This window comes from Anabrus simplex, chromosome 11 (assembly GCF_040414725.1).
Source record: "Anabrus simplex isolate iqAnaSimp1 chromosome 11, ASM4041472v1, whole genome shotgun sequence".
Lineage (NCBI taxonomy): Eukaryota > Metazoa > Arthropoda > Insecta > Orthoptera > Tettigoniidae > Anabrus > Anabrus simplex.
In genome coordinates this window covers 65876172-65892983 of record NC_090275.1, presented here as the reverse complement: position 1 = coordinate 65892983, position 16812 = coordinate 65876172, and the positions used below count along the sequence as shown (strand labels likewise).

The 16812-nt window shown below is 38.5% G+C and overlaps 1 protein-coding gene across 1 annotated transcript in view; it reads right to left on the bottom strand.

The window, feature by feature from the left end:
- Positions 1 to 16469, bottom strand: part of Dop2R (dopamine D2-like receptor) — a 112406-nt gene extending 95937 nt beyond the window's left edge. Inside the window, exon 1 of the mRNA XM_067155380.2 lies at positions 16361 to 16469. Coding sequence (XP_067011481.2) covers positions 16361 to 16419 — 59 coding nt within the window. The 5' untranslated portion in view covers positions 16420 to 16469. The remainder of the gene's footprint in view (positions 1 to 16360) is intronic.
- Positions 16470 to 16812: the final 343 nt, after the last annotated feature.

Below are 16812 nucleotides of genomic sequence, written 5' to 3'. Positions count from 1 at the left end.
TCATGTCTCCCACGCAATGCTCTTTTTCACTTTGGAGATGAGGTCAAAATCGCACGGAGACAAGTCCCTTGAGTATGACGGGTGTTCCAGCACTCCCCACTCCCAGTGCCGAAGTAGCCTCCATACAACCACCGCTGCATGCAGTCTGACGTCATCATGAAGAATATAAAGCCCGGATTTTTATGCAGTAACAGGTTAGATTGCAAACTAATTTGGTTAGTAGAAAGTGTCGGCCACCCGCTCTTTCATAATGCAGCAAGGGTAACATAAATTATAGGGGTTCCGACGGGCCGAACCCCTATGTTTATGTAATCCCCATAGCATCATCGTTGTGAAGGTAGACTATTCTTGCTGCTCGCTTCAATAACTTTGCATTCTAACCCATTAATGCATGAAAGTCCGGACTCTAGGGATTACATTGTTTTGGCTTGTAGTGTTCATTTTCTGTCCAAATCCATGCACTGGATAATTACTGCATATGGCACATCAGCTCGGACCATCTAGACCGTTGCACATCGCTGCTTGTTTCACATCTGTGCTCAAATGCTGCCGCCCGTTTCGCAATGGATCAGTACGGAAAGGCATTATTCCCCACAGTTTGCACAAGCTCTCTATGGCATTCTTTGGCATTGCGTTTCCGACGAACGGTCAGTTTGGTGTATACACACTGTTCTTGCCTTGGCACCTCCATTCTGTACAAAGCCCGACACAATACTACAGTCCCATCGCCCTGTGCGTGGTGCCTGTCTAATACACCGCCATCTCGTGCTGTATCCACGTACTATGAGTGTCATGCTTTCCAGGACTATGGCCATTGTATGATAGCACTGTACAAAGGTTAGGAAAAACAATAGTTGCTATGACTCATGCCGCAACCCTGGGAACTCAGCCTAGGTTCCGTCTTCTCTCCCTTCGTCCAACCCTACTTAACGGTGTAGTGGAATCATGCTGTAATTCTGTTGATGGTCTGCCTCCAAGAGTCTATATTTTGAGCATAGTGACCGGCTTTCTGTAGGCTCTTCTTGGTCAGTGTCTTGATATGGTCCCTCCAAATTAATACTGCACGATTCCGGAACTTCGAATGTCGACTTTAACTTCAAAAATGAACTTTTCCATTTCTATTTCCATTTTCTCCGGTCTCATAGTAATATGACCAAAGTATCCGAGGTGTCTTTGGCTGATGAGGGTTGACAGTGTTGTTGTAACGCCTAGCCATTTCAGGATTGATCCATTCGTTCAGTGTATTTGGAGTAATTTCCTACAGAACCATATTTCTAGAGCGTCAATTCTCCGCTATCGTCCAAGTTTCTGCTGCATAGTTCTGAATAAGAAAGATTAGAGTAAACTTTAAACAATTGTTAATATCATCTCTAAGAATTTCGACGTTCTATATGGAACAATTTCAGAAATACAGAGATATAAACATGACAATTTTTCCAGTTCCACTTAATATAATCAAACGGTGCAATGCAGATTAAGCAATGGAGTTAAGGGGAGATGATGGCAGGAAATGTTGAAAAAATGAATTTTAACTTTTTTTACGTTTCTTATTCTCTCTCTTCGAGAAGGCATTCGAAAAATGCCATGCCTAAAATAAAATAATTAATCAGTTAATTAATCTAAAGTTCGAGGTCGTGCAGGATCCATGCTTACTGTTCTGTCAAATGATATTTACTGTGTTCTCTATTCAGAAGAATTTTGACATACTATCTGGTACGTAGCAGTTTACAGAGAGCTGTAATGTTTAATTTTTGATAGGCGTGCTTACATCCGTGTAATGGAAGGCAGTGTCTATTTCTTGGCACCAGGTGTAGATATTTGGTAATTATTTCTTGTGGAAATCGTGTCATAATATTCATTTGACTAAGATTAAGTTGTAAGTCAGGTAATTAAGGATGACAAGGCTTGGTAGAAGAAAATAAAACAAACAATTAGACTTGTCATACCTGAGTGAAGCACAAGTAGTTAGGTCGGCTTGCCAGGGCCAAGTCAGTAATAATGTTATTTGCTTTACGTCCCACTATCTACTTTTACGGTTTTCGGAGACGCCGAGGTGCCGGAATTTAGTCCCGAAGAAGTTTTTACGTGCCAGTAAATCTACCGACATGAGGCTGACGGTATTTGAGCACCTTCAAATACCACCGGACTGAGCCAGGATCGACCCTGCCAAGTGGGGTCAGAAGGGTCAACCATCTCTGCCACTCAGTTCGGCAGGCAAAGTTAGTGGGAAGAGAAATTTGAATACCCCCACCTAATGTATTTTCCTACTCTTTACGATTCTCTGAATTTCTGTGGTTGGTCTCCTTCTTTTACAACATAGGTATAGTTACTAAAAACTATGTGCGTTATATTTAGGGCAATTTATTCTGCATTAGATAAAGTTATCTGTTTATTAAAGCCATTCCCCTTACAGATATTCCGTTTTAGAAAATACACAAGAGATTTGCAGTGATGTTACTTTCGTTGGTTACGAAAAGAGATCGACATTTTGCATTAAGGGACCCAATTACGTCCATTTATTTAATGCTGTACAATATTGACGGTAGAATCATACGTTGTGCTGCTTCAAAGAGACCATTTCATGCTCGTTTATTACGCTTGGCTGGTTTAAAACTTTTTTAATTGGTTACAGATCACTGCTCCAGGAGGTTAATTGGCTATCCCGTGGTGGGGCTCAGCCAATAGCCGTTGCCATGTGTCAGCCTGGTGGGGTAATTATCGAAACTGTGAGTGTGGAAAAGGAAATCTGACCGGGAAGTTTAGAATACTGCACTGGTTAAAGGCGACCCACAGAAGAGATGTACGAGGCAAGTTAAACAGCAAGTTCCTCCATTATTGACGTGAAAAAAGCATCTATAAAATTTGGCTACTCACATTCGACCTTAATATTACGAAATCATGCGCTCTTTTTTGGGATTATAATTTTGGAACTAAAGGTCTGATCCGAATGGTTGAGGTAACATTTAATGAGTGAATAACTGACATGGATGTGCTGGAGAGAGAAGGCTGTAAAAAATGACAAATTTGAGGTTATGATTTGATTTGCGATTAAAAACTCGGTAATCGAATTATATATGAAGATGTGAATTTTAAACATAGATCTTTTTTAAAGGAGTCGAAACCTACTGCAAAGGGAAATATGTATAAAGATGGTTAAAGGAGACTCAAACAAGTCTAAAATGTACGAAGCTGAGCGTAAGAAAGCATATAGAAGTCATAAGGGAGCCTATAGACGACCGACGTAAGAGAGCTTATAGACGAAGTAATATATGATAATCTGTAAGTTTCATTTCCGCATTGATTATATTCACAAATATGAAGATTTGAAGCTTCCACCTAATCAATACATATATTTATATATTATTGTTCTACAGTACCGGTTTCGACCTTGTGAAGGTCATCTTCAGCTGACAATCATAACATACAATTAAAACATCACAATAAGAATGTCACATGGTATGGGTGAAAACATAGTCATTACAATTGTTCTACTTTAAATAATCGTCTACAATAACTGATATAATAATTCAAAAGTTAACATTACTATATGTACATGAATGATGCATGTTAAAATACGTTTTCTTAAATTATAAAGGTGTCACATAGTATGGATAAAAACATTATCAAATGTTTTTCGTCTTATCTTCGTCTACGTTAATCGGTATGAGAGTTAAAACTTTGCACTAATACTATGTGCACAGGTGATATATGCTGAATATACAATATTCTTGAATTGTGAAGTGTCCGCTGTTCCACATTAAAACTTATGTCTAGATGAATAAAACATTTTGAAGTACAGATTAATTCTTGCGGCGTGTTGTATATGCGACTATGTTATACGATCAGCTGTGTTCGTCTACTGGTGGTATATAATAGTATGAATTTCTTGATGTAATATGAACACTTATGTAGAAATCAGGTAGTTGTCCGGTGTTTACTGCGGGACTTCGTCGATATATACACAAAGATTATAGTTTATGCTAAGACTGAATTTACCATAAAATACGGTATATAAATGTAGACAAGTTGTTGTTTTAGCGACGTGCTTCCTTTAGTTTTATGTTACTGTATTTGATTTCGTCAAATGTCAATATGTATTATAATACTTGATTTCAACATATTTTTGTGTTTTTGTTTAGCGTGAAAGCTTCTTCTTTCACTTTGTGTTGTAGGACGTATATTGTATTGTAGATGTTGACACTTCATGTGTACTATTCGGCAGCACGTCGAGCACGCAATATAGCCTACTGACGTCGTAAGACAGTATATATACGACGTAAGAGAGCTATAGATGACGTAAGGGAGTATATAGATGACGTAAGAGAACCTACAGACAACGTAAGAGAATATGTGTGTACATGACGTAAGAGAGCCTACAGACGACGTAAGAGAGCCTACAGAGGACGTAATAATAGCCTACAGACGACGTAAGATAGCACATAGATAACGTAAGAGAGCCTACAGACGACGTAAGAGAGTATATATGTGACGTAAGAGAGCCTACAGACAACGTAAGAGAACCTACGGACGACGTAAGAGAGTATATATGTGACGTAAGAGAGCCTACAGACAACGTAAGAGAGCCAAAAGATGACGTAAGAAAGTATATAGAAGATGAAGGAAATTATATAGACGAGGTAGGAGAGCATACATACAACGAGCATAGAGAAGAAAAGGCGACGTAAGAGAGCATATAGAAGACGTAGGAGCATAGAGACGACGTAAGAAAGTATATCGACGACGTAAGGGAGCCTAAAAGCGACGTAAGGGAGTATATCTATATAGGCGACATTTGCGTCATGAAATTAGCGATACAAAGTGTATATGAATAAATCGTTATCAATCTGAGTTTCTTTTATTGAAAAGCATATTTATGATCATTTGATTTTCCCAAAGGGAATTTTGAAACTATTTTTATTCTGGGAATACTGTAAAATTAAGGAAGAAATTGTATATACCATTTTACCACGCAATTGGAATTGGAATGCTTTTTTCTTTGATAGGATTAACTGTTTAGACAACGTATTCACTTTTAGAAGTCCTAGGCGTACATTTTCCTTTGACTTTCTTTACATTTTCTTTCACTGGATGATCCCCTTAAGAGACAGCGAAGTATTAAGTAGACTATTTGCTGACCAAAGGTATCAGCTACAAGTTTACTAAATTTGAGCTCGATCGGGCAAATAATGCGTACGTGAAAGAAAGACAAACCCACATACCAACACTGAGATTTATTTATTAGCAGGCATAATTTGTTCGCCGAAGGTAGAGTCAAAAGAATGTTGTTGGACTTGAATAACTTTCTGACTCACGAATGTGGTGATATTCTTTAAGTTTTCTGTTCCACGTTCGTTGAGAAGGAGTCTTACAAAAACCACATAAAACCATCTTTTGTGCAGCAAAGGAGTGACTGGAGCATGGTTACAACATATCGCTCTTGAATATTCTTACGACGCACATAGTTGAGCAAGCCCGTCAGGGAAATTATTGGAATTTATCGAATTCCTTTTTGTCAGAGTAGACAAGATGGAGAAAAGGAACGATGAGAAGGAGAGAAGTGGGGTCAGAGTAAGGAAGCGTCTGGAATTCAGCGTGTCATCTTCAGTTCTCTTCTTAAAATATCTGCCCAGGGCGTTTCTCTTTTGTAAGGCAGTTCTTAACTTGAGCAATGTAAAGTGGGGTGAGCGTGCACGTGACTTAAAACATCTAAGGCGGCGTCTATTGGGGCTGCTACGTGTAGAGATTGCTTCAGGGCTCTAGTTCACAAAGTGAACTAACTGTAGTTCTATAGATATCATATTGTAGTGGCACACGATTGTTAATCCTTTTGATAATTTATATATATTGTACCCATAACGCGGGTATTATTTGATGGGACATTTAATTATGTATGTATGTATGTATGTATGTATATAAGCCTCTGTTATACAAGATGAGCCAATAAGAACGTCTACCTGAAATACCTACAGATCCGTTAAAGATATCGACAGTTTACATTCATATTCTTTACCCTCGAACGGAGTTGTGGGGTCTTTTTCGATACCAGTCTAATTGTGAACCTCTACCATTTCCTCTATGTGTCGCCCTGTTGTTGGCTATTCTCTGTACCTTTCTGGCATTTCAAGATCAACGCATGCGAAAAGTTAACGCACTGCAGAGTTGTCTGTTTTTATCGTATATAGCCGGAAATTTCGGGCGGTACACTTTGTGACCCATCGACGCCGTGTTTATATTTTGATTTTTGTACCGAAATTTATTTAGAAATTAAGTTTCTGTGGAGGTTTATTTAGTATTTATTTTTAGTGTGACTATAAGTCATAGCTTTAGTGCTTGCTCCTAGCTTTCTAGACTTTGAGGACAAAATCGTTCATGAATTAGAAGAGGATAAATGTTGAACATTTACGAAATCTATCTGTATATTAGCCAAATCCAGAATATTCTAAATTTTATTGTCATTATTTATTTATTTATTCATCAACATCATCATCATCATCATCATCATCATCATCATCTGTTACCCTCCAGGGTCGGCTTTTCCCTCGGACACAGCGAGGGATCCCACCTCTACCGCCTCAAGAGCAGTGCCCCGGAGCTTCAGACTCTTGGTCGGGGATACAACTGGGGAGAATTACCAGTACCTCGCCCAGGCGGCCTCACCTGCTATGCTGAACAGGGGCATTGTGGAGGGATGGGAAGATTGGAAGGGAAAGGCAAGGAAGAGGGAAGGAAGCGGCCGTGGCCTTATGTCAGGTACCATCCCGGCATTTGCCTGGAGGAGAAGTGGGAAACCACGGAAAACCACTTCCAGGATGGCTGAGGTGGGAATCGAACCCACCTCTACTCAGTTGACCTCCCGAGGCTGAGTGGACCCCGTTCCAGCCCTCATACCACTTTTCAAATTTCGTGGCAGAGCCGGGAATCGAACCCGGGCCTCCGGGGGTGGCAGCTAATCACGCTAACCACTACACCACAGAGGCGGACTATTTATTTATTTATATGATAGGCCCCGACGAACAAATGCTGAAATTAAGGGCAAGGTAAGGGTTATTCTGCCCGAAGGCAGGTCCGAACCTCCGCAGAGGTGTTCCTGAGCCGGAGTTTACGTGCGGTAGGGTGGCCAGTTCCTTTCCGCTCCTCCATTCCCTCCATTCCCTTACCCATGGCAACCCATCCACCTCTTGACCACGCCCAATGTTGCTTAACTCACAATTAAGATGAAAAAGCAGTGCACATATAACATGGAGATATTCACTTTGAATGGTACAATATTCATCGAACACACATATAGGATAAAATATAATCAATACAAAAATTTTGATTAGTTTTATGGCATTTGTTCCGAACCATAGTAAATCTTTAGCAGACTTTGAAAAGGAAAATAATGTTCTGAGTGATTTAATTTCATCACGTAAGTTATTTTAAATTTTCTACTCCAGTTAGGCCATATTTTTTGGAATTTGAGTATGATATATTGTGGCAGGATAGTAATGAGTATTGGGGGAATTTTCGACTGCAGGATAAATGACGCTTAAATTATGTCGGGAGAGATTATTTAAAATTCTACGCATACAGACACGAGCAGAAGATTTGGCACTTGCCGGAAGCGGTAGAATATGTGTCACTTCATACACGAGTTATATTAGTGTTCATTGATGTAAGAAATACATTCTACGGAATGGCTTCTATATTGCAGCACTTCTATAGCTCGAGTACCACCTTCGCTTTTATGAGAACAGTAGTAAGGTAAGTCAGGTGGGAACTGGCAAGTGCATAAGGGGGAGGGAGGAAGAAACTTCATTAATTCAGTGATTCAGAAACAATATTGGCCCTAAAACCTACCCAAGGACAGGTGGATTCCAAATATGGAGTTTGGTAGAAATATATCCAGTAGTTTCCAAGTTATAGACAAACAGACAAACAAAGAGAAAAACAGACACCAACGCTAAAAAATATTCATATTATCGTTATTACAAAAGAAACGGATAACTATACGGAAATTTCGGCAATTGACAGAGTATGATAATACATTACATAAATGTTGAAAGTACATATTTCAGCGTTATTTATCATGGTAATTCGTCACTAATGCCAGAATAAATGGTTCAGCATTAACGATATCGAATCTTTCAATGTAGTTGTAACTAATTATATATGATATTAGTGTCCACTAAGAAAATGTAATTTTTCCTCTGACAGATGCAGCAGGTTGAGTCTATGTGATAATCCAACGACAATAGCAAATTTCTTACACAACAAGACGATATGGTTGTCCCAAGTGTTGATCCATTATTAATTCTAAATACATTTTATCCCTGGTGATGGAGAGAGGCATGTGATCGTATATTTGTATAATTTTTGTATCACATTTCAGTTCATTTTTATGTCGGTCTGTTTTGAATTACATTTGCCTTTATTTTATATAGAAAAACATGCAAATTAAGAGGTAATGGGCAAACATTTGTGGTAATTATAACGAGGCATTTTTCACGACCGTATCAAAGTGGTATCATTTTAGATCTCACGATAGTATTTATGACACAAAGAAGTCAATTTGAGGGTTAAATTACATTAATGTGCTGATAAAGCAATATCATTCCCATCTGCATGGGATTCCTAATAACTGAAGTATCGATACCAACATCGTTTAATTGGAACCATGCAGATTTTATCCATCAATACAGCTGCATTACAGCAAGAAAATTCAGCAGAGTATTGCATAAAATGTGCGTTCCTCCTCATCTTTCCGCTTTGATAAAAAGAAGAATGGAAAAACAAGTTGAAGCTGAGTTGGGAGAAGATCAATTTGGCTTCAGAAGAAATGTAGAAACACGTGAAGCAATCCTGACTTTACGTCTGATCTTAGAGGGTCGAATCAAGAAGGACAAGCCCACGTACATGGCATTCGTAGATGTAGAAAAGGCATTCGATAATGTAGATTGGACCAAGCTATTTATGATTCTGAAGATGATAGGGATCAGATACTGAGAACGGAGAATTATCTACAATCTGTATAAAAATCAGTCTGCAGTGATAAGAATCGAGGGCTTTGAAAAAGAAGCAGCAATTCAGAAAGGAGTGAGGCAAGGCTGCAGTTTGTCCCCTCTCCTTTTCAATGTTTACATAGAACAGGCAGTAAAGGAAATCAAAGAGAAATTTGGAAAGGAAATCACAGTCCAAGCAGAGGAAATCAAAACCTTGAGATTTTCCGATGATATTGTTATTTTATCTGAGACTGCAGAAGATCTCGAGAAGTTGCTGAATGGTATGGATGAAGTCTTGGGTAAGGAGTACAAGATGAAAATAAATAAGTCCAAAACAAAAGTAATGGAGTGCAGTTGAACGAAGGCAGGTGATGTAGGAAATATTAGATTAGGAAATGAAGCCTTAAAGGAAGTAGATGAATATTGTTACTTGGGTAGTAAAATAACTAACGATGGCAGAAGTAAGGAGGACATAAAATGCAGACCAGCACAACAAGGAAGAGCTTTCTTAAGAAAAGAAATTTGCTCATTTCAAACATTGATATCGGAATTAGAAAGATGTTTTTGAAGACTTTCGTGTGGAGCGTGGCATCGTATGGAAGTGAAACATGGACGATAAATAGCTCAGAAAGAAAGAGAATAGGAGCTTTTGAAATGTGGTGTTACAGAAGAATGCTGAAGGTGAGATGGATAGATCGAATCACGAATGAAGAAATACTGAATCGAATTGGTGAGAGGAGATCGATTTGGATAAATTTGACGAGAAGAAGAGATAGAATGATAGGACACATCTTAAGACACCCAGAGCATGTTCCGTTGGTTTTTGAAGGAAGTGTAGGTGGTAAGAACGGTAGGGGTAGACCAAGGTATGAATATGACAAGCAGATTAGAGCAGATGCAGGATGCAATAGTTACGTAGAAATTAAAAGGTTAGCACAGGATAGGGTGGCATGGAGAGCTGCATCAAACCAGTCTATGGACTGATGACTCAAACACAACACAAAAAGCTTAAACAACACCGCTCAAGTCAAACTGGGCTGTGGCTTATCAGAGACCTTCAGAGTGTCAAAAGGAGTGAGAGAAGATTGCATTCTGTCGCCCATTTTGTTGTTCAACACATACTGGGGATACATCATGCGAGGGGCTCTGGGCAGCTGGCTTGGTGAAGTGTTAGTTGTAGGAAGGATGGTACAGAGTCTGAGTTTTGGTGATGATACTATTCTACTGACAAGCAGTGCAGCACTTGCAGAAATGTTGCAGCGGGTAGAAAATGAAAGGGAGATGTTCAGTAAACTTCTAATTTCTTTGAAATCATTTAAGAAAAGGCTAGGAAAACAACAGATAGGGAATATGCCCCCTGTGTGACTGGCCTAAGCGGAGATCAGTATTGATTATTTGATTATTTTGATATTTGAGCAAGACTGGCAGCATTGACAAAGAGATCAGAAGAAGAATTGCTGTGGATAAGCTCCTAACGATCCGGCGTGACCGAGCTATCGGTAAAAACACAAACAAACGCCTGGTTTGTGTCTTAGTTTTATCAGTCTTCTTCTATGGCTGTGAATCATGGACAGTGAAGGCCAAGGACAAAATAAAGCACATTGACGCATTTGAAATGTGGTGCTGGCGGAGGTTGCTACGCATATCTTGGATGGAGAAAAGATATAAATTCTCCATAATGGAAGAGTTTGGTATCTCAAATCGATTTTCCACTTTTGTTAGACGGAAAACCCTGCATTTCTTTGGACATACAGTCGAAATCGTTTATTGCGAGATCGCTTTTAATGACGTATTGGCTATAACGACAAAATCTAAAGGTCCAGTCTAAATCCAATATAGACAGTAAATTTACAAATCGCTTAGAACGGCATGGCTTATTACGATATATCGGATAAAACAACGCATTTTCATCACATTGTCGGAGAAAAGTATCTAATAAAACGTCCGATGTTTATATTTTTGTTTGTTTGTTTGTTTGTTAAGTATTTGAAGATCCTACAACTAAGAAGCATGAGCAGGATCTACATGGTATGGAGTTGGAAATGTTACATTGGTCATTGGTTCTTTCCAGACTGGATCACATCAAAAAATGAAGATGTCGGAAGGCGACTGGGAGTGGCAACTATCTCAGAGAAGATGCGGGAAGCACGACTTAGATGGTATGTTCATGTCGCCCGAAGCCTTGCGGACTCAATGATACATACAGCCCTCCAATTTGATCCTGGAAGTTCCCGATCCCGAGGTCGTCTCAAGAAACGATGGCTCGATTACTTCAAGGAAGACATGCGTCTTCTGGGCATCAATGAAGCTAACGCCCTTGGTCGCAGGAAGTGGAGGATGGTATGTTTAAAAGCGGACCCTGCACCAATGCGGGACTAAACGTTCGGAAAGAAGAAGAAATATTTGGAGATTGCTGACAACAATGTAAAGATTATTTTTAAGCTCTTGTTTTCAGTAGATTTCAAATCAGTCTGTCTGTTAAATAGTCAAGGCAAGCATTGCTGTGAAGAAGCACAAGATAGGAAAAGTGTTTAATATTAAAAAAAGACATATAATATGGCGATTAGAGGATGGTGAAACAAACGTCGGCATCTCGAAGAAATAGAGTGTATCACAATCAGCGATGATAATAATAATAATGTTAATTGCTTTACGTCGCACTAACTACTTTTACGGTCTTTGGAGACGCTGATGTGCCGGAATTTTGTCCTGCAGGAGTTATTTTACGTGGCAGTAAATATACCGACACAAGGCTGACGTATATGAGCACCTTCAAATACCACCGAACTGACCCGGGATCGAACCTGCCAAGTTGGGGTCAGAAGGCCAGCGCCTAAACCATCTGAGCCACGGTACAATTTGGAAGGCCAGAGAGAACATCTCATTTTTAGCCAAGATTTTTTTATTGATTAATTATTTTTCTCCAGATCTACAGTAACAATACCCAATGATCCGTTAAAAGAGAAAAAATAACAATGTCCAGCTTAAGCCAAAATTCACACTCTATGTGCTGTACAGAAAAAGAAAAGAAAATAATGTACGGAATGAACAGAAAATGAATAGAACAATTTAGTAAAATAATGATACTTCTTGGACATGGTATGAATCCCCCAGGATACTCCGGAAACGTGACGCCCCAAATGAAGGTCACCACGGTAGTCATCCTCGGCCTCTTTATGTCACGTCCAACTTCTCTCCTGAATATTTCTATTGTTTTCCCAGAATATGCAATTTAAGCTGTATTATGAATGTCACAGACCTTCGTGCCCCTGCTGAGTAAACACGCAAACCTTTGCACATTCCATTCCTCCTACATTTCCTCTACTTGACTCCCTCTGAGTTGCTGATTCCATACTTCCGTTGCACACACATTCTGCAACTACGTACTCTGCTCACGTTGCAACTTTATCACTGCAATACTTATCTGTTCCTGCTCGTCTTATTCAACCATGCTTAATCTAATTTAAATAATCATATACAACCAACTTTGCTTACCGATCTACCATTAATTAATGAATCACTTACCAATACCATTTAAACTGTGCTGCCTCTCTTATCAACCATCCATCATCACCTTTCATACTTAACACTTCAATTCCAGTTCTCCATCTAAACTTCACTACTTCTCTTATCATCCATCTATCGAACTCCACAAACCATCCATCTTATTCCAGGCCACATTTACTTCAACAATTAGAATACACATACAGACACCATCACTTGGATAAATACCATCTAAACTTCGTTACCTCTCCTCCTTTCCATCCATCATCTAAACTTCGCTACCTCTCTTATCATCCATCTATCGAACTCCACAATTCATCCATCTTATACCTAAAGACACTTGAATAAATACCATACAATTACAATACACTTAAAAACACATTATCACCTCGTTACCTCTCTTATCCTTCATCCATATATACAGACACCATCACTTGAATAAATACCATCTAAACTTCGCTACCTCTCTTATCATCGATATCATTTAAACTTCGCTACCTCTCTTATCATCCATTCCTCATCATCACCTTCCATTCTTAACACATTCAAATCCAGTCGTCATATCATAACTTGAATAAATACCATACAATTACAGTACACTTTAAAAAAATACCTTATCGCCTCGCTATCTCTCTTTCTCCTTCATCCATCATACAATACGCTATCATCCATCCATCTAACTCCACAGTCTAGCCATCTTATATCTAAAAACACAAATAATCATGTACAACCAACTTTGCTTACCGATCTACCATTAACTAATAAATCACTTACCAATACCATTTAAACTTCGCTGCCTCTCTTATCAACCATCCATCATCACATTTCATACTTAACACTCAATTCCAGTCTTCAATTACTTTACATTTATAATACATATTAAGATACTTTCACTTCAATAAATGCCATCGTTTAAACTTCGCTACCTTTCTTAACATCGATCCATCATCATCATCACCTATTCATACTTAACACTTCAATTCCAGTCCTCGTTTATTTTACCATTACAATCATCTAAACTTCGCTACTTCTCTTATCATCCATCCCTCGAACTCCACAATCCATCCATCTTATTCCTGCCCACACTTACTTCAACAATTACAATATACATATATACACACCACCATTTGAATAAATACCATTTAAACTTCGTTACCTCTCCTCATTTCCATCCATCGAACTCAAATTTCGCTACCTCTCTTATCATCCATCCATAATCCATCCATCTTTTACCTAAAGACACCATCACTTCAATTACAATTATACTACACATACAGGCACCATTACTTGTGTAAATACCATCTGAACTTCGCTACCTCTCTCCTTCTAGGCCACATTTACTTCAACAATTACAATACACATACAGACACCACCATAAACTACGCTACCTCTCTTATCATCCATCCATAGGCAAACCATGTTACTTACTACTGTTACTTGACTTTTTACTTCTCGTATTTACTCCTTCTTCCATTTTTCCCTTTTTGTCCCATAGCTCCTTCAAACTCAAGCTTCTCCCTTTAATCACGGCACTTCTTACTTCTGCTTCCTCCCTCAAACCATTATTCTCGCTCCGATTCTGTCCACTTGTCTTCCCCTGTGATTCTTTTTCCATCATCTCTTCCTGCATCCTGCTTTCTTCCCTCGCGCAGACCTCCGAAACTAGTTCGTCCATTAATTTCCTGGCTACTTCCATCCTCCTTGCATTTCCTTTTTCTTCAGCTCTTTTTACGATCGCTTCCCAGGAACCCCATCTACTCAGTGTTCCTCCCTTTACAGTATGTACATCAGCCCTGGTAGTTTCTTCTTGCCTCGAACTCTCAGCCCTGCTTTTTTCTTCTTGCCTCACATCATCCCTGGTAGTTTCTTCTTGTCTCGAGCTCTCAGCCCTACTTTTTTCTTCTTGCCTCAAACTCTTTTGCCTCGAACTCTCAGTCCTGCTAGTTTCTTCTTGCCTCAAACTCTCATCCATTAATTTCAGTTTCGATGTTGTCCACTTTCGGGTCCAATTCCTGTCGCTCACCACAAGCATCTGACCACTAATATACGCTTTCAATCCCTGAATTTTTGCTTTCACAAAATGTTTCTTGAGAATTTTAAAATTCCTACTCTCTTCTCTTCCGAAATCTCTCCTGATTCTAATGTTCTCACACTGTAGATTACCAGCGTTCCTTGTCACTATATCTGCCATCAATGAAGATAGCAGCGACACTTTTATGGGCCTGTTCCCTCCCACTTTGCCAACTCTCTCCACATTGTCTATATCTACCTCACTGAAATTTATTTTCATTTTCTTTTGTATGACATCTACCACTTTGTAAATAATGTCCACTTTAGATTCTGCCTTTTCTTCCTCCACCCCGTAAACAAATATGGATTTCTTCTTACGCTCCTGTCTGCAGACTTCAATTTCTTTCTTCAGGTTTTACCATCTCTTCTTCCATATTTTTTATTTTCTCTCTTAGTGACACCAGTTCTTTCTCGCTGCCTTCTATCATCGCCTTCGTATTTTTCATATAATCCTGGATCCACTGTCTCGTCTTTTCTTGCTCCTGGACTTGTTCTTGAAGCATCTTCTTTAATTGCTCAAACGGACATACCTCCTGTATTACTTCTTTTACTACTTTCCTCATAGCCTCTACGTCTACCCGACTCATCCTATCTATCTCCTTGCCGACCGCTTGATCCTACCGCTTCCCCACTCCTACTCCACTCCACTCAGCAGGTGCACGCCACACGATACGTCCGTCCTCCTTACTGGCTTAAGCTAGACTGTTATTAGCCAAGACCTTGGGCGATATTATTGATCAGTATACACTGTTGCTACTTATTTCCTCACTTATTATTTCATATTTTGTTGACATATTATTGTTGACCGTACTGTGTAAATATTAGAAGAAAAGTTCCTCTCAGTCCCACTTCAAAAAACTGTATTGTAAATACAATACTTATTTCACTTATGTTTTTCAAACTTTATTCAAAAACTGTATTGCAAACACAATACTTATTTCACTTGTGTTCTTTAAAATTTTAACTTTATTCAAAAACTGTATTGCAAATACAATACTTATTTCACTTGTGTTCTTTAAAATTTTAACTTTATTCAAAAACTGTATTGCAAACACAATACTTATTTCACTTATGTTTTTCAAACTTTATTCAAAAACTGTATTGCAAACACAATACTTATTTCACTTATGTTTTTCAAACTTTATTCAAAAACTGTATTGCAAATACAATACTTATCTCACGTACGTTTTTTAAAATTTTAACCTTACTCTGTTAATTAGCCGTGTAGGTGTGCTGCCTATAACTTGCAGATATGACACTTTTAGCAATTAAAAAAAGCCCGGATTGTGCGACTCTCGCCTACAACGACCGCTAATTGGCGATCCCTTCTGAGTCGTTATAACCGGTTTCGACTGTATATCAAGAAACGAAAATAGCCTTCAAAAACTAGTTATGCAGGAAATAAACCCCAGCAGTATCAGGCCGCGTGGATGATCTCCCAGAAGATGGATAGACCAAAGACGCAACCCACGCACTTCTTCGAGAGACAATCCGGAAAGCAGAAGCCGTAACATAATGGCGACTGCTGGTGGACACCGTCGAGTAGTTAAGTAAGTATGAGATCATGAGTCAGACATGAGTCATGCCACTAAGAAGGAGAAGAATTTGGTCTAAACGCTCAATGATATTTTGGGATAAAACCAATATTTCAAACTATACTCTTTCAAACGTGTAACAATATATTGGAAGCTAATCAAGAGTGGAAGGTCGTGGTGGATGGGCATCAGTCGCGATATCAAAATACACGTAAAATTACAAGCTTCCTTTCTAGTTTTAGTTATTCATCTTTTTCATTCTTGACTTACCTGTCTATACTGATGGCCACTAAGTTAAAGATGGATGAGGTGCTGCATGTAACGTCCATGGCGATGTAGAAGTCACACACAAAACTCGGCAGGCTCCACGTACCATTCACCTGAAACAGAATGGTTTAATTTCAATAATATGTAGTACTATTTTAGTATCCTTAAGTACAGAGTTGGGAAGTAATCGAATTAATTTTAAGGAATACTTTTGCAGATTATTTTTTACTTGGAACTTTACCTGCAATTCTGTAAATCGGCACCTCGCTGTTTCATAAATAAATAAATAAATAAATAAATAAATAAATAAATAAATAAATAAATAAATAAATAAATAAATAAATAAATAAATAAATAAATAAATAAATAAATAAATAAATAAATAAATAAATAAATAAATAAATAAATAAATAAATAAATAAATAAATAAATAAATAAATAAATAAATAAATAAA